The sequence below is a fragment of the Trichoderma breve genome, chromosome 2, assembly GCF_028502605.1.
Source record: "Trichoderma breve strain T069 chromosome 2, whole genome shotgun sequence".
NCBI classification, from domain to species: domain Eukaryota; kingdom Fungi; phylum Ascomycota; class Sordariomycetes; order Hypocreales; family Hypocreaceae; genus Trichoderma; species Trichoderma breve.
Window position 1 is genome coordinate 364,395 of NC_079233.1, and position 24,871 is coordinate 389,265.

General features: G+C 48.1%; 9 protein-coding genes across 9 annotated transcripts; 8 read left to right on the forward strand and 1 right to left on the reverse strand.

The window, feature by feature from the left end:
• Positions 1–243: 243 nt before the first annotated feature.
• Positions 244–4,907, forward strand: T069G_02369 (HEAT repeats domain-containing protein; the record flags this gene model as incomplete). Its single annotated transcript, XM_056169579.1, has 2 exons — positions 244–1,002; positions 1,062–4,907. The coding sequence occupies 2 exons, from the start codon at positions 244–246 to the stop codon at positions 4,905–4,907; spliced, it is 4,605 nt and encodes a 1,534-aa protein (XP_056030471.1).
• A 544-nt stretch (positions 4,908–5,451) lies between these two features.
• T069G_02370 (uncharacterized protein) lies at positions 5,452–5,955 on the forward strand (the record flags this gene model as incomplete). Its single annotated transcript, XM_056169580.1, has 1 exon — positions 5,452–5,955. One exon carries the CDS (start codon positions 5,452–5,454, stop codon positions 5,953–5,955), a length of 504 nt encoding a protein of 167 aa, XP_056030472.1.
• A 550-nt stretch (positions 5,956–6,505) lies between these two features.
• T069G_02371 (exonuclease domain-containing protein) lies at positions 6,506–7,807 on the forward strand (the record flags this gene model as incomplete). Its single annotated transcript, XM_056169581.1, has 1 exon — positions 6,506–7,807. One exon carries the CDS (start codon positions 6,506–6,508, stop codon positions 7,805–7,807), a length of 1,302 nt encoding a protein of 433 aa, XP_056030473.1.
• A 1,186-nt stretch (positions 7,808–8,993) lies between these two features.
• Positions 8,994–11,916, forward strand: T069G_02372 (glycine-rich domain-containing protein-like domain-containing protein; the record flags this gene model as incomplete). Its single annotated transcript, XM_056169582.1, has 8 exons — positions 8,994–9,687; positions 9,759–10,065; positions 10,125–11,071; positions 11,141–11,182; positions 11,252–11,455; positions 11,530–11,711; positions 11,762–11,852; positions 11,906–11,916. 8 exons carry the CDS (start codon positions 8,994–8,996, stop codon positions 11,914–11,916), a joined length of 2,478 nt encoding a protein of 825 aa, XP_056030474.1.
• Positions 11,917–12,391: 475 nt separating this feature from the next.
• Positions 12,392–15,010, forward strand: T069G_02373 (glycosyl transferase family 90 domain-containing protein; the record flags this gene model as incomplete). The annotated part of the gene is made up of 4 exons (XM_056169583.1): positions 12,392–12,700; positions 12,759–12,903; positions 13,072–13,172; positions 13,232–15,010. The coding sequence occupies 4 exons, from the start codon at positions 12,392–12,394 to the stop codon at positions 15,008–15,010; spliced, it is 2,334 nt and encodes a 777-aa protein (XP_056030475.1).
• A 328-nt stretch (positions 15,011–15,338) lies between these two features.
• On the forward strand, positions 15,339–16,442 carry T069G_02374 (uncharacterized protein; the record flags this gene model as incomplete). Its single annotated transcript, XM_056169584.1, has 1 exon — positions 15,339–16,442. The coding sequence occupies one exon, from the start codon at positions 15,339–15,341 to the stop codon at positions 16,440–16,442; it is 1,104 nt and encodes a 367-aa protein (XP_056030476.1).
• Positions 16,443–17,227: 785 nt separating this feature from the next.
• T069G_02375 (uncharacterized protein) lies at positions 17,228–18,826 on the forward strand (the record flags this gene model as incomplete). Its single annotated transcript, XM_056169585.1, has 1 exon — positions 17,228–18,826. One exon carries the CDS (start codon positions 17,228–17,230, stop codon positions 18,824–18,826), a length of 1,599 nt encoding a protein of 532 aa, XP_056030477.1.
• A 193-nt stretch (positions 18,827–19,019) lies between these two features.
• T069G_02376 (ankyrin repeats (3 copies) domain-containing protein) lies at positions 19,020–21,536 on the reverse strand (the record flags this gene model as incomplete). The annotated part of the gene is made up of 2 exons (XM_056169586.1): positions 19,020–20,184; positions 20,236–21,536. The coding sequence occupies 2 exons, from the start codon at positions 21,534–21,536 to the stop codon at positions 19,020–19,022; spliced, it is 2,466 nt and encodes an 821-aa protein (XP_056030478.1).
• Positions 21,537–23,395: 1,859 nt separating this feature from the next.
• Positions 23,396–24,641, forward strand: T069G_02377 (coA-ligase domain-containing protein; the record flags this gene model as incomplete). The annotated part of the gene is made up of 6 exons (XM_056169587.1): positions 23,396–23,543; positions 23,595–23,611; positions 23,673–23,789; positions 23,854–23,877; positions 24,076–24,232; positions 24,292–24,641. 6 exons carry the CDS (start codon positions 23,396–23,398, stop codon positions 24,639–24,641), a joined length of 813 nt encoding a protein of 270 aa, XP_056030479.1.
• Between the last annotated feature and the right edge of the window lie 230 nt (positions 24,642–24,871).

The following is a 24,871-nucleotide window of genomic DNA, read 5'->3' on the forward strand; positions in this document are numbered from 1 at the left end:
TACATCCATATTATGCGCCTGATGCGCCTGGCCATTGGGCAGCCATGGCAGCCTTGCAAGGCTCAATTGTGTACCCAACTTCCACTCACACGCGGCATTTGCCTGACAGTTTCCACGATTCTGCAATAACCTCCTCTTTTTACACGAAAACACAAGCGGGTAGGTATAGCCCGAGAGGCCACTCCCGCTTTTACACGGAAAACAGGGCTCGAAACACAGAGTGAGTCGCCAAGCATTGCTCAGATGGATCAACAACCACGCGGCGTTACCCTAAATCAAGTCAACATAACTGATGCACGCGATGGCGAGCCAGACGTCGATATCATTGCCATTCACGGCCTGGACACCAAGTCGCCCGACACGTGGACATGGCGATCTCGAGACAGCAGCAGGCCTGATGTAAATTGGCTGGCCGATCACGATATGCTCCCAAGCAAGATGAAACGGGCTCGAATATTCACTTGCGACTGGCCTGCTGACTTGTTTCAAGAATCGGATTCGATTCCATGGACAGTCAGAGAGTTCGCCCGGCGCTTGCTCGCTGGTATCCACAACATGAGAGTTCATTCAACATCAGATGGTGGGAGCAAAGATCGCCCAATTGTCTTCATCGCGTCGTGTCTCGGAGGCATCATATTAATGGAGGCTCTCACAATAGCTGATAGCCCACAAAGCGACTATGTCTCCATCAGGAAAGCTACACGTGGCATTATCTTCCTTGCAACACCCTTCCGTGGAACTGCGTTTCAAGATATAGCCTCTTGGGCAGAGCCAGTACTGAAGACATGGGCATTGCTCGGAAAACGCTCGGTGACACAGCTGCTTGACAGTGTGAAGAAGTCGACTTTCTATCTTGAGGAACTCGTGCGTACCTTTACTCGGGTCTGCCAAGATAAAGATTCTCCTTGCAAAGTGCATACATTTTATGAGACGCGTGAGACGGTTCTTCCAAGAAAGTTTTTGCCGTCTTTGTTGTTGCCATTTTTCGACAAGTCGAAACCCGTATGTTATGTTCCCTTGGTAATATCCTCATTCAATTGAAGTATGCTAACCCTTGGTAGCTAGTCAATAGTAGCTCAGCGACTCTGGATATTGATTCCGACCCGTTGCCACTTGAGCGAAGCCATGTAATGATGAACAAATTTGCTGGGCCTGGCGATACTGATTACATTACGGTCATAGGGAGACTTGATGCACTCCTCCAGTTGATTCGAGATGGACTCCAGCAGGTCGATACTTGGATTCGCAATAAGAACTACACGGCAGATAGACTTCAGATCGAACGGCTTTCTGGCCAGAGATTACCAATGGATCAGTGCTATATCAATCTTATCATAATTGAGCGGCCTGAGCAACACTTAGATCAGTCGACTGAAGCTCAATCATTCCATTATTCGTTCTCCACTCAACAGTCCGCTGGACAGACGGCCGAGACATATGATGGTATGAATGAAATTGAGCTTACAACAATCTTCAACGATCGGCAAGGGCACGACGGTCGTGTGATACACCCTAGAAGAATCCTCATCCGTGGACGCGCGGGAGTAGGTAAGACTACATTATGCAAAAAGATCGTCTATGAGTTTTACCGAGGCACATGGAACGAGTGGAACAAGATCTTTGACCGCATCCTTTGGATACCATTGAGAAATCTAAAGTCACAAGAAAGGATGAGACCGGGATACAACTATGAATGTCTATTCAATGATGAGTACTTTTCTCTGCCGGAGGACAGATCAGACTTGGCGAAAAGTCTGTCTAAAGCAGTAGCAGCAAAGAACAGCACAACTCTCTTTCTTCTAGATGGCCTAGATGAAGTGTTTGAGTATTTGGATGGTGAAGACATCATGTCTCGTTTTCTTCAGGACCTCTTGAAACAGCCAAACGTCATCATCACGTCGCGACCATCTGCTACACCTTCGCCAGGAATAGACTTGGAGTTAGAGACGGTTGGATTCGACGATACGCAAGTAAATGCATATATAGACGCTGACCTCACAATTAAGCCAAATGCCGATAAGATCAAGTCGTTCCTTCAGGATCATTGGCTGCTTCGAGACCTCGTGCGTATTCCAGTTCAGCTGGACGCGCTTTGTTACACATGGGATGATTTTGACTCCGGAATATCACCGGATTCTATGACCAGCATATACCAGGCCATTGAGCAAAAATTATGGAAAAAGGACGCAGTAAGATTGGAACGGATCCTCAAAAGCCGGGCTCAATCAGCTCTTCCCGCGGAGGTGGAAAACAGAGTCAAAGCTGAGACTAAGATTCTCGAGATCCTTGCCTTTCATGGAATGTACCACGATATAATAAATTTTACAACAACGCATCTGGACAAGATTATCCAAATCTTCCCGCTGCTCGAATTGACGCTCGATGACACTCTTGGACGACTTTCTTTCCTGCGGACGTCCGACTCGTCATCAAACTTCAAAGTCAGAAGCTATCACTTTATACATTTGACCTTTCAGGAGTACTTTGCAGCTCGATTTTTTGTCCAGCATTGGACGTCTGGAGAGCAATTGTCCGTTTTGGAGCTTGGCGGCCGACAAAAGAAAGCAAGTGTTCAGAAGCTAAACGCCGAAAAACTCCTAAGGGATAAGAAATACAGTGCACGTTATGACGTCTTCTGGCGCTTCGTCACTGGTTTACTCTACACCGAATATGAGGAGAAAGAACTGCACCGCTTCTTCCTCGCTGTAGAGGATCAGCCGCGAGACCTTTTGGGCCCTGTACACCAGCGATTGGTCATGCATTGCTTGAGCGAGGTAGGTCCATCGGATGGAATGGAATCTTTCGCTCATCTTCGAATAAGGCTGGAAGAACATTTATCACAGTGGCTAGAATTCGAATGCAAGTTTCGAAGTACATCACGTTTAATCCGGGCGATTGAGTTCCCAGAGCGGTCCTTGAACAGTGTGCTACAACGAGCAACTGAGGATATGAAGAAACGTGTTCTAGAGTCGTTAAGGGATCGACCAAAGCTGCCACAGAATATAATAGAACTGATGACGGCATGGCTAGAGGAGAGTCTTTCGCTCAATTCGACATGTACCATCCTTTCGGCGCTTCACTCATGCAAAGACCTACCACTCCCAACACTCAACGCGATAATAGAAAGGCTAAATGATAAGCATTCGGCCATCAGAGAACAAGCGGCGAGGCTTATTCGCACGCAACGGAGCTTGCCTGAAGGTATCCGCGCAGCAATCGCAGCACGGTTTGAGCATCAAGATTTTCCACAACAGGCGGAAATGGCAGTTGTGCTGGATTATGAGCTACCCAAGGACATGATAAGAAGTTTCGCTGCACAGCTAGAGAATCCCGACCCAAGGGTTCGACAAAAAGCACTATCTGCGCTTCGCCATCCATTCACCTTGCCTGAGGAAATACAGAGGACCATAGTGGCACAGCTGAAGGACCAAAATCCAGATAATCGGTATCAGGCATTACTTGTGCTTGAGAAACAACGCTTGTTATCCGAAAGCATTCTTGAATACATAGTGGACCTTCTTAAAGATGAAGAGAAACATATCCGATGGGCAGCATGGGAAGCGCTTCAGTATCGGACAGGTCTATCGGAAGAGATTTTGAAGGCTTTAGTGGCCTGGCTGGTATCCCAAGATAGAGATACTGACATGATAATGCTCCCGTACGACACAGAGCTGGAAATCAAACTTTCTGAACTGCTCGCTCCATGTCTGAGAGATGAAAATACATGCAGTGCATGGAAATTAACGACACTGCAGCTGCTGCAAGATAGAAGGCTCCCTATGCATATAATAAGGGCTATAGCGGCACAACTTGAAGACCAAAACAAAGACATCAGAATAGAGGCACTAAATGCGATAGGTTCGGCCTTTGAGGAAGGACAAATATTTCCCGTTGATATTTTTCAAGCTATAGCAGCACAGCTTACACACCAGGACAAGGACGTTAAAGAGGCCGCTTTTCAAGCCCTATCAGAGCAACCAGCGCTGCCGGATGAGATCCTAAACGTCATATGCAGACATCTGCATGATCAAGATTCAGATATTAGATGCCTTGCTCTCTCAGCACTTGATGACCGACCACAACTATCCAGAGATATCGTCGAAGCCATGGCAGCGCAACTCAAACATCAAGATCAAAATGTGAGAGAGCAAGCAGCTTCCGCCCTCGGGTACCAATCGGTATTATCTAATGAGATAATCGAGGCTCTTGCGAAGCAACTTAACGACCAGGACCAGATGGCTAAATTAGAAGCAGCACAAGCGCTCTCCGGTCGGGAATTATCTGAAAAGATCGTAGAAGCCATTGCAGAACTACTTACAGATCACAGCCCCGATATTCGACTAGCAGCACTAACGGCACTACTGGCAAATCCAGCCTTACCTGAACGAGTCCTCGAAGCCATAATGTCAAGGGCATATCATGACAATAATAACGGTGTTAGGGTAGCGGCGATAGAAGTGCTTGGAACTCAGTCACCGCTATCTGAAGAAATACTTGAAGCCATAGTGGCACGGCTTGGAGACAGCGACTTTGCCGTTCAGAAGGCGGCGATAGAAACCCTCCGCAGCAGCCAAACAACGGTGCCCGAAAATGTACTTGAGATTGTAGCGCACAATCTGTACAATCAGAATGGAGCATCCTGGAAGGCGGCGGTGGAAATTCTTCAGGGCAATTTGGCTTTGCCCGATATTATTTTGAGAGATGTGGCCTCGTATCGTGCGTTGCTAGAGACGAGCTTCGTGCAACATGCTACTTGCTGTGCTGCGGGCAGCATCTTCTACGTTGAACTCCCTGAGAGTTTTGGCGATATTTTTGTCAATCGCCATCCAGACCAGTTCATGGATACAATACGAGAATGGCAGAGAGAAGTGGGAGTCCCACCCCAACTTGATCACCGGGAGGATTGAGAGCAACGCGGGTTCGTGGAAGATGACATCCCAAATAGTGTTAAAATTAGTTGTAAATCTAATTACATGGCCTCACTGAATCATCAACATGGGGAAGCTGACTTCAAAGTTGCGCACTGAAATTTGTCAGAGTCCGTTATTCTTACCAGTCGGGAATAAATGTAGATTTCTCATGTAGGTTACAGCTGAAGAGCTTAATGATCGATCCTATTGGATATGTACCAATTAATGTAGGAGGCGGTAAAGTTCATATAGCCGGAATGGGGGCAGCCACTTGCACGTTTCCGTCTATCCCGGCACTAAACAGACAGTTATCATCCTCCTCCTTACATGTAATTACTTCCCTCTTTCTTAATAACATAGCCAGCAACACTTCCCAGTCTATCACTACTTCAAGGTAAGCGCTTGTTCTTAATCTCTACATAGACGGAAAGCAAGTGAGCTCAATTGCTTGTGTTCTTAATAAGTCAGGAACATCGAGATAAGTTTACATGCACCAAGTCCCGCTAATTCATCGCTAGAAACCGTACGTCAAGATAGCATCATGCCAAAGAAAACGGACGACTGCTCTACTTGGACTACCCAATTCACACCGAAATCATCTGAACCAACCATTGTCAATGACCTCTGGGATGGTCGCCGATATACAGTACCTTGGTCGGGGAGCAAATACAACATCTTCATAAATGAAACCAACCAAGCGATTTGCTCAGATGAGGAGGGCAGGCTCTACGTTGAGGATATCAAAATTGACCAAAACAAGCAGTATACATGGCTATGTGTCGAGAAGAATGGGTATTTTGGCTTTGTTAATACCGACACCGGCAAATTCATGGGTCATAACAATGCCAACAAAATGCGCTCAACAGCAGTCAACCAGCAAGCCTGGGAATTCATGACGGTGAGAAAACATCCACAGGCAGGCTACGAATTACTCATGCCATACTGGTGGCACACTCTGAAGAAAGTTTGCGTTTTAAAGGGCTCCAACGATGTGGTGTTGCAGCAGCATGTAACAACTCTATGGCAGTTTGTTAAGGTGGATTAATCATGGTTCACTTTTTTGAGACCTGTGATGAATGCTTTTCTCAGCAAGATCTTCTCAACAGTTCTGTTATGTCTCACAATGTACCTATGCCCAGATTATTTTTGTTACTCCAAGATGATTGGTAGCATAGTGTACTCTCAATAAAAAGCGCCTTGCTCACAGCCTCTAGGCATGAACCTGGGGTCGCATAAGCGGCCTTGTAGGCCTCCCCCATACTACACAGTCTCTTATAGGTCCAGCTGCGACAATCTCACAATAAATGCCAATCACGGCGCTTAAACAATAGTAATTAATTGTAGTTACGTGGCTGATGAATACTGGGCAGACTTTCGCGAATAAGAGCCAACTGCCGCCAGCTGCGATGTGTGTGTGCCTCAGTCCTATATAATGATCCTCAGCGGAACTGACCTGCATGCATTTCCCCTCCCCTCTTCATTCAGTCAGAACTCATAGCACGCGATAGATGGCGCGGAATTCTTCACCACAGTCGACAACTCCTTTTCTCTTGATACTGTTTGAAGCAAAAAGATCCTTTCCTCGATAACATACGATGGCGCCATTTCCCTGCGGCGTTTGCAAAAAGAAATTTAACACTAGACCTCGCATAATCAGCCATGCACTCGAGACTGGCCATAATGCGAATCAATGTTGCCGAGTGTGCTTGCGATGGTTTCAAAGCACCAGTGCTTTTGCAGCCCATGCAAAATCAGCAGCCCACCTCGAAGAGGAAGCAAAGCAATCACAGTCTCTAAGCGCATCAGTCACCGATAGCAAAGAGACTTCAACAGATGCGATCGATAGCAAAGAGACTTTAACAGATGCGCCGCCTCCCGTACAATTGCAATTTGGAGATGTCTGTTACACATGCCTTACACATCAGCAGCAAGATGAGGTCTTCAATCAGCTCTCTGCTAAATGTCATTCCGTCGAGATTCTTGAGAAAGAAGGCTATATACTTGATGTTGAGAAAGGACCGGCAACGAAGAAGCAAAAGCCACGGCCAAGCCTAGCAGACTTTCAACAGACACCACCGATTCAGCCGGCTACTATCAAGCGGCGAGCTGTTGTAGTTGACTGTGAGATGTCAGAGACATCTGACGGATCCGATGAGCTGGTCAGCCTCTACGTGATGGACTTCTTGACTGGCGAGACCCTGATCGATTCATTAGTTATCCCTTCTCGGACGATCACCGACTGGAGAGCAAAGATTCACGGTATAGACGCTACGATCATAAGCGAGGCAGCAGCACACAAAAACGCTTTGCACGGTTGGGCCGCTGCGCGCGACGAGCTGTGGAAGTACATCGACGAGAGTACAATCCTTGTCGGACAATCAGTACTATTTGACTTTGAGGCTCTCCGCTTAATCCACATGCGTGTCGTGGACTCGGCAATACTCGCAACAGAGGCTGTCTTTAACAAGACGGGGAAGAAATATAGGAAACCGCGCCGACGGTGGGGACTCCAGGAACTGTGTGAAAAATTTCTCGGTATCCAAATACGCAACGGACACGGGATACACAGCAATATGGAAGATGTTCTAGCTGCCAGAGAGGTTGTGCTGCAGTGCTTGCTAAAGCCAGAGCACTTCAAGGATTGGGCGGATAAGGCGCGAGAAGACTTTTGGAAGCCCAAAGAAGGCAGCAAGAATCAGAAGAAGAAGAAGACCAAGGAGCCGACTCATCAAATCGCTAAACAAGCAGCCCCAGCGCTTGAAACGATTGAGGACTCTGAGGATATTTATTATATTCTCGACGATGATGATATTTCTTATGATTTTGAGGATGTCGGAGGCTATTGCATGGAACGGGATTGGTTCATTAACTTTGGCGCCGACATTGCTTATTATTAATGATCTATCATCCACCTTCAGGTAGCTTAATCTCCAAAGCTCACACAATCTGTATCAATTTAGTTGGACGTACAATCATATGCGATACCATAACATTCAAAAACTGGTGCTATTAATAGTCTGTCAAGTGCGGGACATGAAGCGGAGGAAACATCGAGACAGGTAGCAAACACATCCAACTTCTCCCGCTGTTACACCAGTGCTTCGCCTCATTATTGGCTAGGCGTTTTTCTGGTTGGGTGCCGTTATCCCGTTAAATCAGCCTCGTATCAGGCATTTCTAATGACGCGTTCTTTTGCTTTCGAGCATAAACGAGATAGATTGGAATGTCATTGGCGTGATAATGATAAGGATAACCGTAGTCTGCTTTTCAATGTGAGGCGAGCGCCGATGTCTTGCCTCTGCATGTGGATTGACATGTCCGAATAGCGGGGGAAGATTCCCCGATCAACAGAGAGCATGTCTAGTTTGATCAATTCTTATTAGCACCTGGCATCTCTAATCTCTAAACAGGCCATATTTCATTGGAGAGGCCTGATTTGGAACGGTCTCATGACCTGTCATCTAGGTTGAGACTTATCGTCATTCTAGAATGATTTTGCGGGCTTGTTTCCGTGCAACGCTACATGTGAAGCTAGACGCACTTGTCCGATCTAAATCAGCACTCAATTCCTTCATAGAGAGGAGCGTTTAAGTTTAATCTCATCTTTAATAAGCCAAATAAATGGCAAACGCCAGGATTATTTCAGCCGGGTACCGATCCCGGCGCCAATCCCGATTACGATTACAGACAGCGGTCATGGCATGTATGAAAGTCGACCCATCTTGCGCCAGAAGATGTAAACGACATCAATTGTCGAACTGAAACGAGATGGGCTGTGTAAAGGATATTTGAACAGTTTAACCGGGCATCTCGGAAACTTCCTGATTTCTCATCAGAGTGCTCAGCTGAGCCATGCATATCGAATCCGTACCTGCACTCGCAGACCCAGTTGATGATGACAAGCGGGTATAGGTGCCTTTTCAAGTTTAGCCGTCTTTCGCCTTACATTTATCATCACATTCGCGTTGGAAAACCGGGGGTGAATAAATTGCCGTCCTTCTCGCAGCCTCGCGTGCGGTATGATCCCTCTCATGTCGATTCATCGCGCGCAACGCTAGAAGAGAATTGGAGCATTGAGCAAAGATGAAGACCGCCCCGCTGTCGCCAGAGCCGCAGGCTTCTGGTGGCGATTACATGTATTCTGACTTACCTCCTGTTTATCTTGCGAGTACTTCGATAACTCCTGAGTCCTCCAAGGGCGCGAATGGCGAGACCCCTAACATTTCGAATGGCGAGATTCCTCATATTACGAATGGCGAGACACCAAAGGGTACGAATGGCGACGATGTCGGCGAGGCGTCAGAAGACATCAATGCCGCTTTTACGAATTTGTCATTTGAGAAGATCACATTTGACCATAAGAATGTCAGATCTGGTATTTCGGAGGATGCTTGTCTCGCTCACCTCAAGCTCCTCCATGCTATCCAAGCTATGAAGGATGACATTGGCTACACTGACGGACTGTGGAATCTCTGGAATAGTCGTGGTAAATGGGCATTGGATGACTACCGCGTTGATGCTGATTGGCCCATGATTCGTGCGCTCGAAAAGACCAATTCCGCAACTGTACTACTGGCCGGCCAAGCTAGAATTCGCGAGAAGAGATGGGCGTTGTTTGTTGCTCGTGCAGTTGAGCGATATGAAGATTGGTGGTATTCTCTTGCAGAAACTGACATGTTGACTGAAAAGGACATGGCAACACCTGATGACCCCAAGTACAGAACGTTTACAAACCGCGGTGGATTGAGATGGAAGGAGAGCATGCTACCACCTTTAGGTGAGAAACACAGAATTACAATGAGTTTTACAATTAGTTGGGCTAATCTCTTCTGTTCTCTTTTATGGCAGATGTGTTGATGGTCCTTCATACGCACATGCTCAATCCTCGAGCTTTCCTTGAAGATTCAATACGACACGGGATGGGCTCGTTTTGGCCTGCGGGTATGCCATGGGAATTAATACATAAAGCCATCGACACAGACTTCAATTATAATGTATCCCACCAAGCGAAGATCAATTGGGTTGCTAAAACTGGTCATCGCTGGCGAAATCAGGATGACGACATGGAGAAGATACTCAAGTGTCCCTTCTGCCCAAGCAAGAATGAGATTCCGTGGACGACATGCGGAATGAAGGAAGATGTGAAAGATATCGAGTAAGCCAAACACAGCCTTTGCCATGCCGCCTATGAAAACACGCATTAACATTTCTCAGGTTTACTGGACTGATCGGTCATGGCTACGGTGATGGCAACTTTAACCACAGGTGTCCTAATTGCCAAAATGAAAACTATAAAGAGCTTCTATCAGTGACAAAATTCGTTTCCGACGCTTCCGCTCTTCTAGTTCAAAATGTGCCGATGCCAGGCACCATTCTTGATCCAGGCAGTGGCCGTCCTGAGGTTGTGCCTGAAGGAACCAAGGGCGAGAGATATTATAGGACATTCCCCAACCGCATGATTAAACGAGAGTTACGAAGCAAAATCGCCGAGCTGATCAAACCGCCATCTCAGACACCCATCATCAAAAAGTCCAAGAGCAAGGCTAAGAAAGACAAGATAAAGAAAAAGGATAAGAACAAAGAAGAAGAAGAAAACAAGGCCCCCGAGCGATTAAATATAAAGGCAGTGAGAGATATGATTCAACACATTCTGGTGAGCCCCAAAAAGATTCGAAACATAGATTCAGAAACAGGTTTGTTTGCCCGCTATCAAATACACACTTGGGCTGGTATATGCATCCGCAAAATGATGAGCCGATACTGGCAGAACTTTTCTCCATTCGGTCTTGATCTTTGCGCCGCTGTTATGCGCCAGGGCGTCTTTGTCGAAAAGATGGTCAAGATAGACTGGCTTCATAGCCCGACTGCGCGGGATACTATGAAGCGGCTCCTTGTCAAATACGACCGCTTCTTGCAGATTATGAAGAAGCATCCTGGAAAAGTTGTCGTGCCGACGCTGGATATCGATCTGGCTTGGCATACGCATCAGCTTATCCCTTCACACTATTACTACTATACAGTTTCGACGACTGGGAAATTCATCGACCACGACGACAAAATTGACGAGGACAAGCTCAGCAGATGCTTTGAATGGACAACAAAGACTTACCAAGATATGTTTGATGCTGTGTACAGCGAGTGCACCTGCTGGTATTGTGAAAGTAAGTCGGCCCATCCATCCGCTCCAAGACGAAAGACATGCCAAGCTAATACTTTGATCTCCACGGTAGCAATTCGTTCCTCGCAAATATCGGCTGTGGGCAGACTTTTTGGTATCTCGTCCAATGCGAGATTATCAGAGTCCTTTCGCAAGTCTGAGACGGCGGAAACGTGTCCACCAGAGAAATCCGCCCATATATCTTACCATAATTCCGTAAAGACGATCGAAACGGCAGATCGAAGGAGAGTTACCGCACGAGCGCGTACTCGACAGCGCCAATGGCTAGATCAAGAGTACCAAAAGGCGGCAAAGAGAGCAGAGAGGAAGGGTCAGAAATTCCCTGCCAAAGAAGACTACTTTACTCTTTGGGGTGCTCAATACACTAGTGAGTCTCTTACCGCCGATTATCTCAAATCTACAGGTGTTCGACTATTGCATGGAAACTGACCCATGTATCAGTGTATGGGCCGTATCCTTTCCCGCCATGGTTTGCTCCTGGGATGTACTATGGATGGGATCCATCTACAATTCACAACGGCCAAGGAGCGTGGGCGAACTGTGCTGCCGCGGCTTGCGGGAATGGAGGCATAGCGGCTGGCGCCTGTGGTGGTGCTGGAGGATGTAATAATGGCAACGGAGGGGTATGTACCAATCGGAAGGATACATGTTTGCAGTTCTAACCATCTCTTAGATATGCGGATCTAGCGGTGCTGGGGTTACTGCTGGTGGTGCTGGTGGTGCTGGTGCTGGTGGAGGAGGATGTGGAGGAGGAGCCGGCTGTGGTAAGTTTCTGTGATCACTTGTTGGAATATATGATGCTAATGATGATATTTAGGTGGTAGTTAGTGGGAGAAACTCCCATTCCTTCTTTCACTCTGCGCTCGTCGTACTTGTATCATGGCTGTATTAATGAGAGTATACATACATAGTAGAGATTGTATCAAATAATAGGCTGCGGAAACATTTGCGAAATAAACCTTCAACTTGCTCTTCTAAAGTTTACGCAAATAAAGCTTGCGTGGAACTCTTTTGCATATTTCCAGTACGAACCTCAAACGTAGCTTCAGCGTAAAGTATGAATCACCTCGATTCTTTGAACACCCAAATCCTCCCACTTGGCTCGCAGTAAATTCCAGGGATCCGCTAATAAGTAAGCGTGACGCGACGATTTCAGCCACATTGAACACGGTGCTAAATACGAACCGGAGCTTTTCAAGGGAGGCTTAGACCCCCTGTACAGGCACCATGCCACGTTCGCCATTTTCCTCACGGTCGCTCGTGGAAATTGTAGTATCAACAGCTCACAACGGCAAGCATCATCATGTGGCTTCCCAGGGCCGACGATGCTGGGCCCAGTGCTGGATACGCTGGGGCAGCTCTGCTATTTGCTACGCTGGTTCAATGGCTGTCCTCCCAAGACTCTGAACTTGACACAGAGATCTTGTGCTGGGCTTTCCTGCCGGTCTTGATCAAGTCCCTGAGCCAGCCACAGCCTAAATCGCTGTTGAGACCAGTAGTCTCCGGCAAGGCTAGGGGGGCATCGTCATCGCCATACTCATTGTGGATTGTAGCCGTGAGCGCTGCTATTTATTCACTTTTCAAGTCGGAGATTGGATTAATCCAATTTTTGGTAAGAAGAGCACAATTTTACAAAGAATGACTGAGCTCGTGCTAATAATTGATGACAGCCTGCACTGACTCCTCTGCTCTTGGCGGTTCAAAATTACCTTGGATCCGCCTCAAGGCCTGCTGGCTTATTTTCCCCTTTGGTGAGCAGCAACTGGGGTGCCATTCTGGCTGCTTCTTTTGGTGTTCTCACATTCTCGAATTGGAGTATTTGGGCATTCTTATTCTCTATAATTCCAAGCACGTTTCTCTTCATTTTTTATACTGCTTTGTTGCCAAGAAATAGGACATCTACAATTTTCCCGTCCATCAACCTTGAGAATAACATTCGGCCACTTTCTGTACGCATTGCTGTTCTTCTGTTATTTATATCAGGCGTGGACATTGTCTTTTTTGGATTAAATTCAACCGGCATCATCAGAACCTTTTTCCTGGCTTTTATCAAGGCCTTGTCCTGGTTTTTTGTTATCCAAGTGGTAGGTTTTCCCGTGGACATGCAATGAGTCAAACTTTTGGGTCATTAACTATTGCTCAGGCTCGAGATGCTTCTTGGATTGTTGCTCCTCTGATCACCACATTTAGTATCTCTTTCACTACTAATCCAACAAATGAATCATCGGACTTTCAGGCTGTGGCCTACACTTTAGTTTCCGTCATCACTCTCGGCCAACTAGTCGCTCTGTTACCGAAACAAGCAAAATTCAGGCTTGTGTTATGGCTGTTTGGCCTCGCATCAATTATACCCCTTTTATCCAACCTCTGGATGATTCGCGATGCGCAGCAATCGGCGAAAATATTTGGCCCTGAGCGAGAGCACCCCGTCGAGAGCCTTGTACGCGGCGGCAAGGCCAGCTTTAAGAGTCTTATCAAGACCCAGTCCAAGTCTTACAAGGAGGCTGTCGAACAATACCAGCTCCGATACGATGCTGAACCGCCGCCAGGTTTCGAAGCTTGGTATAAGTTTGCAGTTGACAATGAATCCCCTATAATCGACGATTTTGACGCAATCCATCATGCCGTGTCACCATTTTGGAAACTCAGCGGGAAAACAGTGACTGAGACTATGAGCCAGATTCACTTCGCGCAAAACAGTGAAATGTGGTTCTGCAGTTTCAACGGTGAATCTGCCATCTCGGACTGTGCGCATGCTTATCGAGTTTTCGATAGACATCTCAAGGTTCTGCTCGATACGCTGTTCCAAGGACTAAATGGCGCTCTTCCCGACGTCAAGTTTCTGGTGAATCATTTTGATGAGCCGCGGGTATTAATACCGACGTGGGGAGCAGAAGAGGCCCGTAACCATCCGCAGTTTAACATCACCAGCATGTCCCATCAACCTATTTGGGGCGAGATCACAAAATTTTGTGCGTCCAAGGATAAAAGCAAGAAAGCAAAGACACAGTCTTCGTCGCAAGCGTTTGATCTACCGTTTGTCATAGATCAATCCTCTGCCATGGATCTCTGTGAACACCCAGAGTATCGCAATATGCACGGCCTCTTCATGAGCCCCGTGTCCTTTTCGCTTGTCGAGGGGTTTGTCCCCGCTCTCTCGACCGGCTCGCCTTCGACAATGGGCGACATTTTACTCCCGAGTCCTGCATACATTGAGGGAGAGTTTATATATGACGACTCAAAAGAGGTCGGCTGGGATGAAAAGCGTAATAACCTCTACTGGGCTGGATCCACGACTGGCGGGTTTGCCACAGATGCAAACTGGGTAAATTACCAGAGGCAACGATTTGTGAAGCTGGCACAAAACATTGAGCGACGAGAATTTTACTATTTGCGAGAGATTGGCGGTGTAATCCAGCGCGTTGCGTCAACGTTTCTGAACGGTCGACTCTTTGACGTCGCCTTTACCAGGATATTCCAGTGCGACAGGAAATATTGCAGAGATCAGAAGAGGTTCTTCAAGGTCGGTGGCTGGGCAGACAAGGACAAAGCACTCAAGTCACGTCTAGTCTTTGATCTAGATGGAAATGGTATTAGTGGTCGCTATTACAAGCTGCTCGCATCAAAGTCGGCACCGATGAAGCAAACGCTGCTCAGAGAATGGCACGATGATCGTCTCGTTCCCTGGGTTCATTACATCCCAGTTAGCCAAAGCTTGGAAGAGCTCCCCGAGTTGGTGTTTTATTTGACATCAACCGAGGCTGGACAAAACAGGGCAAAAGAAATTGCAGAGCAAGGTCGAGATTGGTTCTTTAAGGCGCTGAGGGAAAAAGACATGGCAGTGTACATGTATCGTCTATTATTGGAGTTGGCGAGGCTACAGGACCCGAGCAGAGAGGCAGGATTTCCTGCAACCCACTAGTTAATACGAGTTATACGGAATGTCAAGAAACGATACGTTGCATGCACGCCAGGGATGGATGAATCATTTTGATTGGAGACAACAGCAAAAGTTCAGTTCACTAAATTAACCTAATTGTTGAATAGCCAAAGTTACAGAATTATTACCAATTCATGAATCCTACAGACAAGGATGTCGCCGTGACTCATTGCGATCAACTCATTGTAGTTGCTTGACTCCTCTCTGATAAATCACAATTTTGCATGCACTGCATACGAGTACACTCACCAACACCTTCATTCCTACGAATACGCAATGATTGTCAGAAATGGCATCTTCACAAAAAGTCATGCCGGCGCTGCATCCTTCTCAGGCAGCTGCCATCGCCAACATCAAAGCCCAGGCAGCAACGCTTCAGCCAGAGGCTCTCCAAACCATATCTCACATTTTTCGCATGTCCAACATCCCAATAGCGAAACTAGAGGATATCCGAAAGACAATAATTCAACATGCCCGCGTTGCGTTGCATTTTCACCCTGATCGCCCGTCTCGTAGTGGGCGCACTGTCGTTGAATCTCTCCTCAGGGATGGCACATACCGGAATCAATTCGAAACTGGCATCTCCAACGGCCTTGTTGCAACTCAGCTGGGCGGTGCACGAGACGAATGGGAGCGAAACCTTTTCAGCGGTGCTTATCATGACACTGGCAATTCAGACACTGTGTCGAATGCCTTCGATCCGACACTAAGACCAAAGTACGGTGCTTTGGACTTGATGCGTAATTCTGACGGGCCTGCTCCGCGATTCGGGTCTTGCTATTTCTTGCTTCGACCAGAAGTGTCATCTCGGTCTACTTTTACCTTTGGTGGTTCTCAAGCAATCCCAAAAGAAAGAGGCACGGTGGATGAGTTCGATGCGATATTGGCCGCTCTATTGAAAGAATGTTTTCTACGAGATACAGCTCTGGGTGTAGAAAATGTACGACCAAAAAGGATGGTGGAGTATATCGACGCATTGAGCAAATCACCTCTCGTAAAAGGCATTTACAAAAGACCGCCAAGCCGTAACCTAGATCACTTGATCGAGGCGCAGATTCACGGCGATGTTCTTCTTTCACGAGATGTCGAAGCCCTGGTTGTCGATCCGTCGTTTTTCACGCGGGGCGGCACTGGGCTCCTTCTCCTGGCTCTGGGCGAAACATATAGATTCCCAGTCTTTGTACATCACGGATTTCAGCTGTCTTCAGGGAGCGTTCCTAGTGACTTCAGAGGGCCAACGATGCCGCCCTTGGCGGCTCAAATTGCGCTTAATGGCATCGTGGATGTACAGATTATTGGCGAGGCAGTAAAAGATTGGGTTGCTTGCGCTGATTTGCTGGGAGATAGAGGAGATTTAGCCCAAGGGTTACAAGAGTTAAAGCTGTTATGGCATGTTTTAGTTCGGTACGGATAGGAGGCTCGGATAGCTGAGCCGCTTCGAAAATGCTTTGTAAACAGGCTAATAGCTTTTTGGTTGATTAGTATTCGGCACCGCGCTTGTGGATTACGAACTGATGCGGGTAGCTGTTCCGTATATTGTTTAATACGAGTACTGTGCTTCAACTCGAAATGTGGAGAGAGTTTCCAGAGGATGGACACGAACACGTAAGAAAAGGCACACGTTGGAGTAAAGAGCCTCGAGGCGTAACCCTCCTGGACCAAGTGCTTACTCTTCGCGTGTTCCTTACGCCTCTTCTTGGTCATTCTCCTGATTGATAAGAAGTTTATCTCGGGACCGCCCATTACACTGCTGACACCAAGAAAGGGCAGCAGTAACAAGTCCGCAATTATGAATCTGCCCGCGCGCTTAGTCGGCCTAATGACTCTAAGAGCCATTCAGTCTAGCCTCGGACTCGTCGGGGCGGGTCAAAGGAATCTGTTTGCCCCCCCGGTCGGATTTTTGCAAAGGATCCCACTGGAAAAAGTCCCAGGGGTTCGTCATTAAACTGTTTGACGTCGGAAGTCGGACAACGCGATGGAGGTAGTGCGAGTGCTATCTTATGTCGGAGCTGTTGAGGAGGGCGGAGTCTTTCGCGGAGTTTGGGCAGCTTAGGATTCTCTTCTTTTACTTTTTAATATACTCCGTATCTTCTGCTGTAATTGTCCTTCCGAGCAACTGAGCCCGCCGTTTGTCTTCGAGTTGCTCTTTATACAGCGTGGCTTCGGGTTGGCGACAGCCCGTCAACAACCAACGCCACAATGGCTTCCTCTTCTGAGGCTTCTTCCCGCAGCGAAAATGGCTATCGCTATGATTCAATTTCCGATCCGAATGCGTCTTCACGAACCGAATCGCCCTCGTTGTCATCTCCAGCTCCTACAGCAAAGCAGCCGACGGTCCGACTCCTCGCCCCCGATCTCCAGCGCGGCCTTCTCATGGCCCTGATGGCCATGGATCATCTCGCTCTCGGTCTAAATACTTGGCAACATGGAACAAACATTGATGGGGAGATGGATGGTCTTATAGTGCGCCGCTGGAACTTCACCACCGCCTATATCGTTCGCACATTGACCCATTTCTGTGCTCCGGGATTCACATTTCTTCTCGGAATGGGAGTTGTTCTCCTCTCTCAGTCGCGTACTCGTATCGGTTGGTCGGCAGGCAGACTAATGCAATACTATGCCGTGAGAGGTCTTGTGTTGACCGCAGTGACTTGGATAATTGGACTTGTGGCATCAGGAGGCCAATTCTGGTTCATGAACGTCGTTTTATTCTCACTAGGAGTTGACTATGTTTTAGCGGGGATGTTGTGGCTGCTGATGGATCAAACTGAGAAGTGGCTCAGCGGGGTGTTGGAGAGAGGTCTTTTGATAATGGACAAGCGATCTGGAGCCGTGTATGTCCCCACGACTGATGATGATGAGGATGAAGAGGGAGGAGTTAGCCAGCCCTTGCTACTCGGACGAAGGCACGCTGCCAGAGAAAGCGAGAGAGCGGCAACGGCTTCATCACTCTCATGGCATATCCACAACATCTTCCTCGTTGTTCTCAGCGTCATTACCATTTGGTGGAATATCTGGCTATCCGAGGACCATGGCCGCTGCAGCCTTGACACAGAGGGATCAGACGGTTCCGTTTCAACTCAATTCGTCCCTACGTCGAAGCATCCTTTTCTCGCCATCTGGTTCTGGTACGTCTCTACTGAGCACGTCATGTCGAATTTCCCCCCTATGGCATGGCTCTCCTTTGCCATTCTCGGACTTCTCTACGGCCGCATCATTTCTGCCCGGAAGTGGACAATCTCTGCTGTTGCCATCGGCCACGCATCTGCCGGGGTCATCTTTGCTGCCATTTTCGTTCTCACCAGACTTCTGCGTGTAGGCAACCTCTCAGAGGATTGTTTGCATACACCCGCGCAAGATGCTCAGACTGCCAACGAAAACCCTTACCTTGCCTCAGCAGCATCCTTCTTCTACATCATCAAGTACCCCCCTGATGTTGCTTTTTGGGCCTTCACCATGGCTGGCAACCTATTTATGCTCGGAGCGTTCAGCTCCATCCCTGTGCACATTGCAAAGCGCTTCGGTATGCTTTTGAGCTTTGGTACATCGTCCCTGTTCTTCTATGTAGTCCATCTCAACCTCGTCATGTCTCCTCTGGGCACGTTGCTCAAAAACCTTTTTGGCACTGAAACCGGTCACGGAGACCCTATGCATCCTGGAAACACCAAAGGCATCGCCAATCTCTTTGTTTATTTCATCTTCTGGTGTCTTTTGCTTCTCATTATGTGGCCAGCCTGTTTTTATTACAGTCGTTTCAAGAGCACAAGGCACGCGGATTCTTTGTGGAGATTCTTTTAAGAAATTGTTGTGGTTAAAAAGCGGGAAATAAATAGCATTAGTCTAATTGATATAGATGATGGATTCGTCAATCATAAACAAATATGTAGTAAAGCGTGTATCCTCAGCAAAAGACTGCGCCATATGTATGCATCCCACATTAGAAGTGAATATATATGGAGAGAATATGGATCATCAAAGTCGTCGTAAGTCGTTATTTCCTTAGCCTGTACCTTTGCAGCCAACTGCCCTCTTTTTTCGGTGGATTGCTCTCTCTTGTGTTTCTCGTGGCTTCTTCTCTGAGTTGTTGTTGATGCTTCTGCTCTCGCAGCTGCTGTTCTCGTAGTTGTTGTTCTCGTAGTTGTTGTTCCCGCAGTTGTTGTTCTCTCTGCTGTTGTTCCCTCTGCTGTTGTTCCCTCTGTTGTTGTTCTCTCTGTTGCTGTTCTCTCTGTTGCTGTTCTCTCTGTTGCTGCTCTCTCTGTTGCTGCTCTCTCTGTTGTTGTTCTCGTTGTTGCTGCTGCTGCTTGTGTAACTCCTGCTGCTGCCGTTGCTCCCACCTTTGTTCAGCTCTTCTCAGTGTTGCAGCCGCATCCCAGTAGTCTCTCTTCTCAGCCACATTTCTAGCCAATTCGCCTCTTCTATTCTGGATCGTAGGATTGGCCCCCAAATCGCGTAATGCGCGAATCACTTCTCGTCGTTCCGAATCTCCATCCTCGGCAGATCTAGCAGCATAGTGAAGTGGTGTTCTTCCATCAGTGGTCTGGCAGTTGGGATCAGCCTTGCCGCGCTCGATAAGCATCTCTACTGTGGCAGCAGTTGAATAACGCGCAGCCAAGTGAAGAGGCATGCAGCCACCGTCAGCACGAGCGTGAACATTTGCGCCATGATCAAGAAGATACATGGCGACGGCCATATGGTCACGCTCGACAGCGAGATGCAATGGTGTCAGTCCATGAGGATCGCATGAGTCGGGAGGCGCTTGGCGCATGCAGTTGGCCACAGTTTTGACGTCGCCTTCCCAAGCAGCATCCAGCAGGATATCTTTTGGATTCGGAAGTGGATTTGTATTACGCGGATCAAGGCCCGTTGTGCTTGTATTGGCAGAGCCATGAGACTGAGGCGGCGGCTCAACTGATGGTTCTGAGCGCGGAGGAGTCGGCGGATTTGGGACGACTTTTGGAGAAATTCCAGTTGCCTCAAAATGTCCTTTGGATTTGGGAGACAATTGTGGTGATGGGGGAGGTCGGCTGGGTATTGAAGTTGCTGGCTGCTGCATCGGTATTGATGTGTTTAGCGGAGGGTTCATCCTTGCCGCCGTTTGAGGGGGCGTAGATGCATTTGGTGTGGAGATGCCTGGTGATGGTCTTTTCAAAGCTCGACTACTGGTTGTTAGAATTACCAAGTAACTGAGGGAAGGGGGGTAGACGAACGCGTAGATATTTGACATGAGAGTACCAAGTTGCAGCAACTGTTGTTGCAACTCGGCATCGGCGGCTTTAATCTGCTCCTCACCCTCGTTTTTGTAATTGTACGAATGCCAGAAGCCTTCCAAGCGTCCAAGAGCTGTGCTGTCTTGCTTGGCAGCTCCAGAAAAACTCGCCAGCAATTTCGTCATCTTCTTCAATGTCTCACTAGTGCTTTCGATGGCGTCTTCAATGTGAGACTTGAGGACCTGTCCTGATTCGTCCTCAATGAGGTCTGGCCTGGCCTCTAGGCATTCTTTCATCTGCTGAATAGTGTCACGCGTGGTGGATATCCGAGTAGAGAGAGCGCGGATCTCATCCGGGGCGTCGTTTACGTCGTTGAACCACTCAACCCATTCTTTTGCCTTGTCGGCATGCTCCGAAAGCGCACGAATTCCCGCATATGTCGCAAATGAAGTTGGGAATTTGCTGAAGAAGCTGTCTGAGCCTCTGCGCTCATGCTTCGGACGGCGAGAGGGCGATGTTGGTTGCTGGGAAGAGCTTGGCTGAGAATGAGAATTTCTATCGTAGCCATCTACCGAAGCGGAGCGATATCTATCGGAAGCAGGGCGATGGCTATCAGAAGCTGTAGACGGTCTCTGATAGGGAGAGCTGCCTCGCTTCGCAGGCTGCGGTCTATTATTTGCCGATGCTGAAGGCGGATATCGTCGGGCCTCTTGCCGAGCCTCCCTTGAAGAAGAGCTGTTCCATTCAGCTTTGGGCGCAAGATGGGGAGAGGACGGAGGTACGCCTGTAGCTACTGCACCCCCATATCCATGTCGATCACGCCGGTCATGACTGCCACTCCGTTGCGATCGTGAAGGCGCTGGCGACTGAGGTTGATGCGTCATATCTCGTGGTCGAGGAATTTCCGAAGAGGAATATCGTCGTCGGGGAGGCGATCGGGACTGGTGGCTGCGACGAGCATCTCCACCGCCTGATACTCTCTGGCGAGAATGAGGTGATACAGATCCTCGAGATAAGGACTCTCGTCGTGGCGGGCTTCGAGCCCTGCTGGATGAAGCCGATGGGGGCGGCATCGTCGGCCTCTGAACCTCCTGGTGCGACCTGAAATCTTTCGCCCCAGATTGCCGCTGGAATTCCGGAGTCGGCCGCTCGCCCGCCGAAATAGACGCCCGACGACGCCGTGGCTCGCCCGATTGCTTCACCATATCCTTGTGTGCATCGTCGCGACGGCCTCGGGAGAAGAGGTTGGAGCCCACGGCCTTGACAGAGCTCGATCGAAAGGGCAGCTTGCTGCGAGGCATCGGTTCGGTAATGGCATTTCACGGCGGTACAGGATCTTGTTCTGGAAGGTATTGCGTGCCTCGTGTTGTCGACACATGCATGTGTTTGTATAGAGGTTGACAGAGGAGGGAGGAGAAGAAAAGGGAAGGCCACGGGCCTTGACTCGGTCCTTCAGCTCATCCTGATGCTGTTGCTGCAGTCAGTCAGTCCATAGCCACTGCAGCCTGCTGCCTTCAAGAGCACGAGGACGAATTCGGCATGACGCTATGCGCACGAGGCCAGGCTTTGAAGGTGGGTGAGACGATGTCTAGTGTGGGAGCGGCCAACCAGCCACAGCACAGGGTGGCTTTGCGAACTTTGCTATGGGGCAATGCAACAAGCTTGGCCTGAGTTGAAAATAGTGACTACTAGTAGGCACCTCTCTGTCGCAGGAGTGTTGGTTGGAAGTGTTTATTGTGACATATCGGAGCAAGAGCCTCATTTCCTGGACCTTTCTTTTCGAAATTCTCCCCAAGACAAGCCCCAACGTGAAGCCGTTGACGAGGGGCTTACAACAGGAAGTACACAAACTTCGGCTTAGGCCGACCGAACAGCGCATATTGTGTTACCTCATTGGGGGGCCGATTGGACAATTTGGAATACTTCAAATACCAGATGCCGAGGCTTTAATTTTTTTACACGAATTCAACAAAATGTTTTGTGCCAGTGCTTCATACCCATCGTAATCAGAGGCTGCTTCGTTTGGAATGGGCGTCATGCAAGATGCGCTCATCAAGATCCGTGCAGGTAAGCAGTAGATTCTGCTCTGCCGTCGTCCTTGCAGACACTCTCACCAAGTCAGGGCACAACGGTGCTACGGTTCCGAATTCCTCCGAAATCGGTCGTGTCCGAGACAAGCAAGTTTCAGCTGTTCGTTCAACGACTTCCAAGGTTATTCCCAGATGATCATGGTGACGCAGCCACCCTTGGTTCGCGTACCACGGATGATTTGTAGGAAACATGTAGAGCAAGTACATATAAGATCGCGACTCTACCTCAGTGCTGACTCCATAAAATATGCTTGACTAAGATACGATGAAGATGGTTCCCAGCAATACATTTTGGCAAAGAGAAGATAAGAGAAGATAAATAGTTAGGTTCGTAGCTCTGAGAGATGACATTCATTCCAATCAGATGACGCAGTTTTACGCTACACGATGCAGGGAGTGGGAGTGGGAGTGGGAGTGGGAGTGGGAGGAAACCCCACGTCATCGTTCACACATGCATCAACGCGCAAAGGAGATGGAGTCACTTATATAGTTCAGCCTATCGCTCAGAGTTCAGCCTCTCCTATCTCTGATTTTTTTGTAGTTACAGTTACATTTACACCGTTGCTAAATACATATACTTTTAGAACTGAAAACCATTCGGACAGCTTGGTATATGTGCATTTCGAGCACTAGAGATTTTAGACTCTGGACTGCTAATATTGTTACCCTATAACTCGACAAATATTGCCGCCTGCGTACTTGCAAACTGCGAAACGGCCAGTGTTGTGTAGGTTTAGTTCCAGAAATGATGGTCTATCGCTGTCTATCTTGTCATTCAAATACAATTCATACTCCGTGCGCTTGTTTGCACTGTAAATGCCCTCTGTAAGAGATGGAAATAGCCGTCTTGTCTGGATCCATAGCAGTGCATATAGCCATTTGCCCATTAAAACGGGGCTCTATTCGGCATAGTTTACGTTCTCATTATTTACGAGTACTTGAACAACTTGTCTTTCGGCCACGTACTCAACCTATATTGCATATGCATGAACAATATACATGTACTCAATTACTGGTCATTTCTCTAATTTATGAGCTATTTCGGCTGATCAAATCATTACCTACGTACGATGGCGGTGTCAATTTTCAGACCGACCCGAAGCTGCCCCTCAACTTGGCGACGACACTTCTCAGCCTCGGCTGCCCGATGCATAAATGCCTATGATAGCACAATCTCGAATCTGAGACTAGATAAAAACACGGCTGTAGTATATCAAGGTAATGAATATGATACCTTGAATTTTTGTACTCTACTTATACATCATGTAGGGTTTACAGGGAAAGCGGTAAATACGAGACCCCTCACTGTCGTGAAATGTAATACTAATGACCAGATGATCCATGAAGGCGACTGCAAACGCCAAAGATACTATTGCATATGGCACTCGTATAGTGGGAGGCATATCACCTGGCAAGGGAGGTTCGACGCACCTTGATTTACCGGTCTTCAATACCGTCGAGGAGGTGAGCAACCCCCCTCCAGCTTCTGTCGCACCCCTGGGGTATCGTGTTCTCATGCTATTCGCAGGCCATGAAAACGGTCCGACCTCATGTGAGTGCTGTTTTTGTACCTGCGCAGTTTGCAGCCAAAGCAATCATAGAGTCCATAGAGGCTGAAGTTCCACTGGTTGTATCTGTGGCGGAACATATTCCAGTGCATGACATGCTACGGGTACATGAGATACTTCGTACACAGAACAAAACTCGGCTCGTAGGACCAAACTGTCCGGGAATTATAGCTCCAGAACAGTGTCGAGTTGGCATCATGCCGTATAAGCAGTATCAGAGAGGCTGTATAGGCATTGTGTCCAAGTCGGGGACTTTGAGCTACGAGGCTGTGGGTGCAACGTCCGCAGTTGGACTGGGACAGAGCATAGTGCTAGGTATGGGAGGTGATTTACTTCCAGGTGAGAATACCTGCAACTATTGATGCCTAATCTTGAGCATTGTGGCTAACACTGTGTAGGTACCACCTTAGCAGATGGCCTTCGACTCTTTTTTGAGGATGAAGAGACGAAAGGCATCATCGTAATAGGTGAAATTGGTGGAGAAGCCGAACTTAGAGCCGCTGAGCTGATCCGAGAATATCGACAATCAACTCCTCGCCCCAAGCCAATTGTAGCAATGGTAGCCGGGAGGATGGCTCCACTGGGAAGGATCATGGGTCATGCGGGTGCTGTGCTCACCCCCCGGGATGTACCTGCGGATATCAAAGCAAAGGCACTTGAGGATGCTGGTGCAGTGGTAGTCCCGCATCCAGGGGTTATGGGAGTTACGATGAAGCGGCTGCTTGAGGTAGATAGTATAAAGAAATAGCTAAGTGATTGAAATACGAACAACAGAACATGGCTAACTTAAATGATCAGAAATGCATAAATCAGAAATGCATAAACAGATGCGCGAAACAAAACAGAAATATGGAAATATGCCAGAATCTCTAACCCCCTGGACCTCGTCGTCTCCTGATCTTCTTGTGGACTTCATCCATATGGCGCTTGGCATTGTCTGGTCGCTCCAATATGACCCCACACATCTTGCACTTGGTT